Source organism: Zea mays, chromosome 4 (genome assembly GCF_902167145.1).
Source record: "Zea mays cultivar B73 chromosome 4, Zm-B73-REFERENCE-NAM-5.0, whole genome shotgun sequence".
Lineage (NCBI taxonomy): Eukaryota > Viridiplantae > Streptophyta > Magnoliopsida > Poales > Poaceae > Zea > Zea mays.
The window spans coordinates 124,734,655-124,745,389 of NC_050099.1; the positions used below are offsets into that span (position 1 = coordinate 124,734,655).

A 10,735-nucleotide genomic window follows, 5' to 3' on the forward strand; every position below is an offset into this window, starting at 1 on the left:
CAAAATAAAATGCAGCAATTGATGTCGTCGGTATCGAGGAAATGGGCAAGGCCTAGCCCACTACTCCTCGTGCTCCTCTCCTGCCGGAGCAACATCCCACTCGACCGTCCAACCCGGTGGCAGGGTGGTAGGCCAAGTCACACCATCAACCATTTCCTGAATGGTACCTGCAAAAATTATGCCACAAGCAAGGCTGAGTATACTAATACTCAGCTAGACTTAACCGGTGTGAGGAGTCTACTCCTCTATCTCTAGACTATGCAGCTGTTTGGTTGAGGGGTTTGGTTTGCTAAAAGCACTAGCTGTTTCTAAAATCAATTTTTTAGCTTTTCAAATTCTATCCTCATTAACTTAGCTAGGTTTGCTCCTTCTAAGCACACATGGTGACAAGCATTTAGTTCAATCAACAAATTATCTCATGTAACCTCATTTCACTTCTTACTCGATGCAGTACAAGGGGTCAAGCAGTCTTATTAGCTGCGAGAAGCAGACGATTCGAATCGAGTTTTAACCTTGCAAGGTAAACCTAAACACACGACATGTCAGGGTACTCCGACCCCGCACATGACAACCGTCCCCATCGATTCCCCGTTCGCGTCCAGGCCTCACCGCCTTGGCATACAATGCTCCACTGACCCCGGCTGCCGCCGTGCAGTGACCGCACTTGTACCCACCATAGCTAGCATGGGAGACCCAGTCTCAGGTCGCATGAGGGATAAAGTCTGCGCCCAGCTTCACTTAGGTACTAGGTTTACCGGTTACCATTTTTCCCGGCATGTGCTTAGTACGTTCAAAAGCTTAACTCAGGTATCCACACATTAATCCTTAATTCCTTTTTCCCGTCTCATGGTCAAGGCATCCTCCCTGGATCCAAGTCCATAGACTAACATAGATCCCGTTATCAAGATGAATACAATCAATTCCTGACCTCGCGCGAGTGCTAGAAAAATCACTCGACTTCTACCGAGATCCTGATTAGCAAGCAGCTACTCGACCTAACATACTAGTATTCATCTCAAAAAGGAATCCTAAGTTCATGCAACTAGAGGTTTCAAGCAACTCCTACACTTAAGTGCACATTACAATCCTACAAGCATTAAGTGTAGTAAAGTAGACATGTCAGAGTTTTAGTTCACGTAACACCAGGGGTGTTACAGCCTTCCCCCCTAAAAGAAATCTCGTCCCGAGATTTAAAAATCTAGACTTAGTAATGGAAAAGAAAACGCGTCACTGACTTATTTCCTAATCTCTCTTACAAGGCAGGGGAGGTGTTTTGTTTCGCTTAACCACGAGTTAACCACGATGTCGCTCGACATTTGCACTCGTCTCTGATGCTACGAACTTCCAATGATGACTCGGGGATAAATCTCTTTCTGTGTGTTTTACTCAAGATGTTGCATCTAATTTGTTTTGGATAACGTTTATCCATTTTTCCATTTCTTGTTCAACAGTCTCACATGGGAAATCACGGTGGTACCATCTCATCACGAAACACAACCAGAAACTATGGTACCAGCGTATGCCAAGTCATTTATCCACACACGTGCATTCACAGGGAATATCCAAAGGAATAACCATTTTAACTCTTGGAATTTGACAAATGGCTATAGATATTAACAGTTGCCTCTGAAACAGGCATTTCTTTCTTACATCATAGCCATAGGCAAACTCACAGGTTACCTGATCCAGGTGAAACATGAAAAACTCTTTACAACAAAGTTTAACTTGTTTTTACTAGCTAACACTGCCATATGGGTCTACCTTACATCTACCTTTCAAGACTAATTTACATAGGTATATTGCCTAACGAGGATTAAGTTGCTTGCTATATCTTCTCCGGTTATCACATCTGCCAGATGTCTGTTTCCATGCTCCATAGGTACCTTTTAGTCCATTGGTGTTGGGGCAGAATAAAAGGCAACATTGAGCATATGCACCATTTGTTGTAGATGGTTGATCAGTCATTGCGCTGTTTGAAATTCCATCGGATAGGTACGATGCAACTCCTCAAGCACCTGATCATGTCAGAGTTAATGCATTCTAAGTGTAACAAGCAAGTTAATGCAAATGCTTATGATGACATGTCAGAGTTTTAGTTCACGTAACACCAGGGGTGTTACACCCGCCGTCGCTTGCCCTCTGGATCGAGGAGCCATCGCCACCATGCCACCGACCTGGGAACCGCCGCCACTACTCCGGATCGAGGAACCTACGCCACCGCGTGTCCGGGTTGGGGAGTCGTGACCACCACAGTCACCGGCCGAGGGTCCGCCGCCGCGCGCGCTCTTGGGCAACCGCCGACGTCGCACGCGCCTGGGTGGGTGTCGTCGCTAATGGATCGGGATGGGGCGTGAAAAACTGAATCCTAGCCCTCTGGGTCTTCTTTTATAGACGCCTGGACCTGGTTCGGCTCGACCGGATTGCACCGTCTGACCTAGGCTTCCTCTAGTTATTGGAAGCACAAAGCTCGTAATATATATATATATATATATATATATGTATATATATATATCCATTGCGAGTACGCGAGTTAACGTATACAATATTTTCATACCCGCGAGAAAACCCATTAGATTGAGAATCAAAGCCGCATCTGTACCCGCGGGTACAAATCACACACAAACCCACACCATTTATGGTTTTTATCCGTGGGCACGTGGGTTTTATAGGGGTTTATTGTGAGTTGATCCATCACCAACTAATTTCTCATAGTTAGTTAGTTGGTACTAACACGAGGAATAAGACCATTCGACCAAATTTGAGGAATAAACTCACAATACATCTCATCTTGGATGCAGTGATTTCTCAAACCAAACAACCCTTTATTATATGTTCAATTCTACCAAATCTATATATATCAGAGGGTTTTAATCCCTAATAAGTCAAAATCTCTCTCAATTAATATCAATCTTCTTTAGTCCATATAAATTGAATAGAACCGAATAATTAATGTACCCATTGCCATCCGTATTCTGATTGGCCATCTTTGCGCGGAGCCGCTTCATGCACCCCACCATGTCACCACCTTGTCAACCCCCACTATTCCATCCACAAACTGACACGTGGGCCCGATGTTTCTAGGGCCTGCGTGTCATTTTCTGTCAGGCCCCGGACCTCCGATATCGTGGGCCTGGAAAGTCGGTGAGCGAGAGCCGTGCCGGAGTGGCTCACGGCCAGGTAGGCGAAGGGCGGCAAGTAAACAAACACATTTGAGCGGTAAAGAAAGGCGGAGGCTCGCGAGAGCGAGCATAGGCCACAGGCACAGCGCCCCCCCCCCCCCCCCCCCCCCCCCCCCCCCAGCGAGCATAGGCCACAGGCACAGCCCCCCCCCCCCCCCCCCCCCCCCCCCCCCCCCCCCCCCCCCGAAGAACGGCGCTCGCCTCCTGCTCCGCCGCACTCCCCAGAGGTCCAGAGCACAGATCTCTCTCCGCAGTTCGGCCTCGCGATTCCGCGGGAGACTGTTCTACTTCTCGCCGGCGACGCCGATTCGGTACCGCGCCGCTTCTCTTCGTTTCGGCTTGCGTTCCTGCATTCATGGTGATTATTCGGGTTTTTTTTTACCTGGGTTTGTAATGGGCGCAGATCTGACGGGCACACATCAGAAGGCTGGAGGAGGGCACTGGGAGCCGAGGGGGAGGCTAAGGGTCAGGATTCGGGCGCGATGCCGCGCCCGGGACGACTTCAGCGGTCGGGGTCCAAGCGCGGGCTGGACCCCACCGGTGGTGGCGGCGGCGGCGACAACGACGACCATGCGCCCAAGCGCCCGCGCATCCCTGCCCTCGCTAGGTGCGCGTGTGTTAATGCTTTGATTCTGCTACCTAGAGTTTTGTCATTTGCTAAGGTTTAGATTCCATGCCTAGGTTGTTGCCGGTTTGAGACTGCAAGACATTTGAAACCTTTGCTTTGGTTTGATTCAGATGACTGGCTGAAGTAGTGAACTAGTAATTGCTATGCTAGTGCTGCTGTTGCTGTTTTGCTTAGTATCAGTAGTTTGTACAAATGAGTGCAGAAACAGGAAGTTTGCCTATGAGTCATTTTGTCGATTTGAGTAGCTCTCGGACTGAGAGCTCCAGCTTGAGTTTGGTTTGGTGAGGATAACACATGTGGAAACTACCTTTTATTCTGAGATGAGACACGAATTGCTAGAAAAAGGAAGTGTCTTAATTGGACAGACCCAGTGTTGACGGCTCCCATATGAGTGAGGTTTGGGTACGGAATAACTGAGGCAGCCTTATCCATGCATTTTGGCAGAGAAGCTGCATGGAACCAGGATCTTTGATTCGGTGGGAAGGCTTCTCACTACTGAGCCAGGCCTGTCCTTATGTGTTAAGTAGATAAGTATGAACCTAAAATGCACTCTGGTCCATGCGAAAGGATTTTTTTTGGGGGGGGGGGGGGGGGGGAGTTCTGGGTGTTTGCTCTTTTGGCTGTTGGGTGCTCTCCAGCTCAGTCAGAGCACCAACTTACTGAGACCAAAGATGGTAAAGGCATTATGTAGTTTGTTTAGTTGAGTTATAGATTGTCAATCCGTGCCAAAACCATGACCTAGGTTATCACTCCACTCTTATTATTATTATCATCATACTACTTTTTTACTGTTACTAATACCTCCTTTTCTTAATTCTTCTTTTACCCTGTTATTTCTTTCTTTCTTTGTTTATTTTGGTGCCTGGTGATGGGTTTCATCTCTAGCATGCCCCAGCTTTCTTGGGAATAAAGAGGTCTCAGTGCTTAGTGTAGGAACTGAATCGGGGTGCACAGTTGTGGTTAGCTAATATATGCAATGATTTTGGTCAAATGAGATGCTGATAATACATAAAATTAATTTTCTTAGAGTTTAGTGATAAGTTACAGTTTTTAATCCACCACCCTTCAATTCAAACTACAAATATATTTGTTGCTTAGTTAACGAAACATTTTTCAGTGTCATTGTGGAAGCTCTCAAGATGGACAGTTTGCAGAAACTCTGTTCATCGCTCGAGCCCATTCTCCGAAGAGTTGTGAGTCAAATTTCTGTAGAGTTTTTTAGTTTATATGTAAATTCTCTATACATATCCTTATTGACATATTTGACCCATTGTATTTCTGGTCCTAGGTAAGTGAAGAAGTAGAGCGTGCTTTAGCCAAACTGGGTCCTGCTAGAATTCAAGGAAGGTAAAAAAATCAACTTGCTCCTCATGGTAACGCTTGGGAGATGTTCTGTCTTGGAAATTGAGATTTACTGTTGCTATTGTGAATTTATGATATTATCACATTAAAGGCTCTTGATATACAAAACTAATATCCATGAAAACAGATCCTCCCCCAAAAGAATTGAAGGGCCTGATGGAAGAAATCTTCAGCTCCAGTTCAGAAGTCAGTTGGCTCTTCCAATCTTCACTGGTGGAAAAGTTGAAGGTGAGCAGGGAGCAGCTATACATGTCGTGCTGTTGGATGCAAACACTGGATGTGTTGTTACTTCAGGACCTGAGTCGTTTGCAAAATTGGATATCCTTGTACTTGAGGGTGACTTCAATAAAGACGAAGATGAGGATTGGACAGAAGAAGAGTTTGAAAGTAATATTGTCAAGGAGCGTGAAGGGAAGAGACCTCTTTTGACAGGTGACCTGCAAGTGACTCTTAAAGAAGGTGTTGGAACCATAGGGGAGCTTACCTTCACTGACAACTCCAGCTGGATAAGAAGCAGGAAATTTATACTTGGGCTGAGGATTGCTCCTGGCTTTTATGAAGGCATTCGTGTCCGAGAAGCCAAGACAGAAGCTTTCCCCGTTAAGGATCACAGAGGAGAATGTATGTGTGATACATTGTTGATTTACTCATTAGATGATACAAAGATTACGTGTATTTTTTAGAACTTGCATCAGTTGCAAGCATGCTGATTCTGTATTTATTAGTGTACAAAAAACACTACCCACCCACGCTGAAGGATGATGTTTGGAGATTAGAAAAGATTGGCAAGGATGGCGCATTCCACAAGAAGTTAAATGCTAGTGGGATCTATACAGTTGAAGATTTCCTCCAGCTTCTTGTTAGGGATCAGCAGAGATTACGTAGCGTAAGTTCTATGATACCTTATTGTGATTTATGGTATTTCCTATATGATTTGACACCCCTTGTTCTTTTTTGTAGATTCTGGGCAGTGGAATGTCAAATAAGATGTGGGACAGCCTTGTTGATCATGCAAAGACGTGTGTCTTAAGTGGAAAGCATTATGTATACTATGCTAGAGACTCAAGAAACGTGGGTGCAATATTCAATAACATCTATGAGTTCACTGGTTTGATTGCCGATGATCAGTTCATTTCAGCTGAAAATCTTACAGACAATCAAAAGGTTAGTGTCTTTTGGGACTCTGCCAACTACAATGCCTTAAGTCAAAAACCATTAGAAATCTGTATAGTGTCGTCAGTTTGATATTCTGCTGATGTAACCAGTAGAGCATGTCAGTTGGCAAAGAATAAACATTCTTTTTTCAAAGAATAACTTTTGAAGTTGCTGTATGTTTTTTAATATCATCACTTATTTGGATGAGAGGGATTTCTTTGGAAGTTTCTAGGATCTATTAGCTAAATCAAAAGGGTTTGGACCCAAATCCTCTATCCAAGGAGTGGTCTACTGACATGTTTATATTTCTGCTCGTTTTAAACTGCAGGGCTATGCTGATGCATTGGTAAAGAAAGCATATGAGGACTGGATGCAAGTTGTAGAATATGATGGCAAGGCACTCTTGAGCTTCAAGCAGAAAAAGAAATCTGTCATGACAAGAAGCGATGCTGCAGTTGCCTCGACAAACCACCCTGCTTCAAATGGTTCGGCCATTTCACAGAAACAATTGTCCCTTCCAGCAAAAGCTGGACAAACTTCCTCCGCGGGTATTATGAATGAAGGTGACATACTGATTTATCTTATTGAGTTTTTCTGTCCACTTTTGTTTTAGCCATGCTTTAGTGGCCATGAGTTTTTAAGGGGAATTTGCATGGTACTATTGCAAAGCACATAAATTGAAATAAAATAGTAGACGCTATTGCTGGTGGGCACCGGACACATTGGATGGTATTTTCCAACTTGTTGGTCTTTGCAGTGACACTATACAGTATTGCCCAGTGCCCTTCTTTTATCATTTCTCATGACATGCCCAGTTATTTCAGTCTATGCCCATTCACCCATCCTTGCTGACCCAACAGCAGTGTGCAAAAATGAAAAATGGAATTTTCTGGTAGTTTATATTCTTTGCATACACAGCCCAACTGATTACTCCCCGGCAACTTTTTTTTGTCACTGCAGTAGCATAATATGGATATGCTTCTGCATATGCCAGATTGTACTAACAAGGATCAGTCAAGTTGGCTTGTACTGTAGTCCTCAACAATGGAATTAGGGCATTGGCAACTCTGGCAGAAATTGTGCTAATGTTGCCTCATACTGTTGCTGTTGCTTTATAGCATTTTAAATACTTATTAGTCAACAATTGTCGGTTGTGCATAGAAAATGACTGCTTATGATTATGTGATATGGATGTGCAGTTTGGAGTCGTGAATGTAATTAATTTACCATGTGTATAGAAAATGATACTGCTTATAATTATGGGATGTGCTGTACTGACATCACTGAATTACTTCTGTTCTGCAGATGGAACTAGAAATGCTTACAATGCAAATGGAAACCAGTCAGCAAGATATGCAGCCACCACTCAGAACATTCCTGCAAACGTCGCCATGCAATATGACAGGAGTGCAGTGTCGCCTGAAAGCCAGTTTAGTGGTTCATCCCTTCAGAGTCAAGCTTCAAGAGGGTCCAATACGCTAGCATTGGGCCCTCCACAGCAACATCAAAGTTTTGCATTCCCAGCACTCGGCCAGTCCATGCGGCCAACAGGCCTGAATCCTTTTGAAGAATGGCCGCAGCAACAGGAAAACTGTGGCGGTGTTGATGACTACCTGATGGAGGAGATCAGGATGAGGAGCCATGAGATTCTCGAAAACGAAGAAATGCAGCAGATGTTGCGGCTTCTGAGCACGGGTGGTGCAGGAACCAACCTAACTGAAGATGGCTTCAGTTTCCCTTCGTACATGCCTGCACCTTCACCAAAATTGAGCTACGAGGATGACCGCACCCGTGCACCTGGGAAAGCCGTTGTTGGGTGGCTCAAGATCAAGGCTGCTATGCGGTGGGGCATCTTTGTCAGGAAGAAGGCAGCTGAGAGAAGAGCTCAGCTTGTTGAGCTAGACGACTAGAAAGTATTGCAGCTGGAAGCATGTGCACTCCAGATGTTCATGTACCAAAGTTTCGTTGATGTTTGTGGATCCGGATGGACTCAGCCTTGTTCGATGCATATAAGTTGATTTGTCCAGGCTGTTCTTTTAATTACTATGGAAAAAAATCCCTTTCTTACTTTAGATGCATATAAGTTGATTTTTTATCACATTCTGGACTGCTGTCCTCGAAATTACAAAATCTGGAGCTAAAACAGTTTAGGTTTTAACCTTAACCTGATAGCAACTCAATCGAAAACTCGATCTCTCTTTCTGCCGGCATATCGGGTACACATCGATATCTTTCATTGACTTAGCATCAGATGCTTCCAAGGTAAAGCACTGACGTTGTAATAGGGTCTTGACTGCAATGCCCACTCTTTATTATGATGGTAACACCTTAAATCTATCAATCAAATAACACATTACTAGTCGCTAAATTTAGTAGAGTAAATTAAAATTTAAATCAAGTGTTTGATTTTATTTATTTTTAGGAATATAATTTTTGTTTGCTAATAATTGATTGAAGCTTTTATTAATAAAATCCCTCTATCTGAAACCCAATTTATTAATGTATGAACTTTGGTCTAAAAATAAATATTTTAATTGTAAACATTATTGATAGATTTACTATGTTTTTTGAAAATATTTAAAAAAATTCGAAACCCTAATCGGCTGTCCGAATTCCGCCCACCAACGGCCTAGCTGATGTGCCTCCCCCTCATTTCCTCCCCCTCTCCATTACAGGCGGGGCCCACCTCGGCCCTTCCCCTTCCCCAGCCGTGCGCGCTCCACACGTGGGCGCGCAGCAGCGCCGTACGGACCGCTCGGCTTGCGCGCTCGACTTTTATATTATTATTCTAGAAATGAAATTTGTATTATTATGATAACTCGAGGATTAAACAAGATCATTTTATATGAAATGGAACATGGAGTGACCATCCAGGAAAACAGTGCTACCACGAGTGCTATCATGGCTCTGGCTTTGGTAAATAACTTTATAGAGTTAGTGCTTAGTAACCTTACCTGAAAGATGAGCAAGAGGGGGCAACAGTGGTTTAGTGGCATCTCACGTTAACATGGAGTGGTAGTCTTTGCTAAGGTACCTCGCCCAGAGGGTCACCAATACTGACGTGGAAACCTTAGCGGGTGGCTTTGCACTAAGGATATTTTGTGAAAGCCTCATAGTGCATCCCTAGCCATTCACCTCGGCAGTGTTTAAGGGTTTGTACAACCCAGTCTAGAGGGGATACATGACTTGTGGGTAAAGTTGTACCATCTCTGTAGAGTGTAAAACTGATACGTCAGCCGTGCTCACGGTTAAGAGTAGCCTGGACCCTCACATGATAAGTGAATTTAAAGATGGAGAATAAATCGTAATCCCGTGATTTTTAAGTGGTTTGTGTAAGTGGTTTCACTTAAGTGCTTTTGAGATATAATCATTATGCTCATGATTAATTGGGTTTTGGGATACACTAACAATTAGTAAGTTATGTGTTGTTAATAAAATATTGAATTAGTTTACCGCTTAATTATAGCCTACCTAGTTGACCTTGCATAATTCCTCCCATTTGCTGAGCCGCCATCGTAATTGAGCTCACCCCTTACTATTTTTTTGATCGGAAGTTGATGAGGAAGACTTTGATGAAGATGTTAACGAGCACTGAGTCTAGCGACGCTCCGGTCATCTTCTTGTGGGAGATTGCCCATGATATTTCTGCTTTACTTTGATGATAATACTGTTTAAGACTTTTAAGTCTGGATGATGTAATAAAGTTATTATACTATCTTTTACGCCTTTTGAAAGTCGCCTAGAGGGGGGGGGGTGAATAGGCGTAATATGAAATTTACAACTTAAAACACAAACTACAAGCCGGGGTTAGCGTTAGAACTTAAATTGAGTCCGGGAGAGAGGGGAAAAACAAATCAAGAACGAATCAAGCGGATGAACACGGTGATTTGTTTTACCGAGGTTCAGTTCCAAAGAACCTAATCCCCGTTGAGGTGGTCACAAAGACCGGGTCTCTTTCAACCCTTTCCCTCTCTCAAACGGTCACTTAGACCAAGTGAGCTTTCTCCTTAATCAAACGGGTCACTTAGACCCCGCAAGGACCACCACAACCTTAGGTGTCTCTTGCTTTGATTACAAGTCACTTTGAAACAAGAATGAGGAAGGAAGAAAGCGATCCAAGCAACAAGAGCACAAAGAACACAAACAAACACTCTCTCAAGTCACTAGGTGGTTGGGATGAGTTTGGGAATTGGAGAGGCTTTGATTCTTTTGGATTGTGTCTAGGAGTGAATGCACTAGCTCTTGTATTGAATGAAAACTTCAAAAGACTTGGATGCCTGGAGTTGTGGTGGTTGGGGGGGGTATTTATAGCCCTCAACTACCAACAAGCCGTTGGGGATGGCTGCTGTCGATGGGCGCACCGGACAGTCCGGTGCGCCGCCACGTCACCCAACCGTTAGGGTTCTAGAAC

The 10,735-nt window shown here is 44.0% G+C and overlaps 1 protein-coding gene across 1 annotated transcript; it reads left to right on the plus strand.

Annotated features, from left to right (window-relative positions):
- The first annotated feature begins 3,235 nt into the window (after positions 1–3,235).
- Positions 3,236–8,396, plus strand: LOC103653644 (Calmodulin-binding protein 60 C). Its single transcript, XM_008680484.4, has 9 exons — positions 3,236–3,490; positions 3,583–3,786; positions 4,925–5,000; positions 5,096–5,154; positions 5,297–5,790; positions 5,895–6,055; positions 6,130–6,333; positions 6,653–6,887; positions 7,630–8,396. Exons 2-9 carry the CDS (start codon positions 3,662–3,664, stop codon positions 8,232–8,234), a joined length of 1,959 nt encoding a protein of 652 aa, XP_008678706.1. The 5' UTR covers positions 3,236–3,490; positions 3,583–3,661; the 3' UTR covers positions 8,235–8,396.
- The last annotated feature ends 2,339 nt before the right edge of the window (positions 8,397–10,735 follow it).

Excerpts from the sequence above, each read along its gene's own strand:
- LOC103653644 (XM_008680484.4), top strand. The coding sequence starts at position 3,662 with ATGCCGCGCCCGGGACGACTTCAGCGGTCGGGGTCCAAGCGCGGGCTG. Across the intron at positions 5,001-5,095 it reads AGCCCATTCTCCGAAGAGTT|GTAAGTGAAGAAGTAGAGCG; the intron begins GTGAGTCAAATT and ends TTCTGGTCCTAG. Across the intron at positions 6,888-7,629 it reads CGCGGGTATTATGAATGAAG|ATGGAACTAGAAATGCTTAC; the intron begins GTGACATACTGA and ends TCTGTTCTGCAG.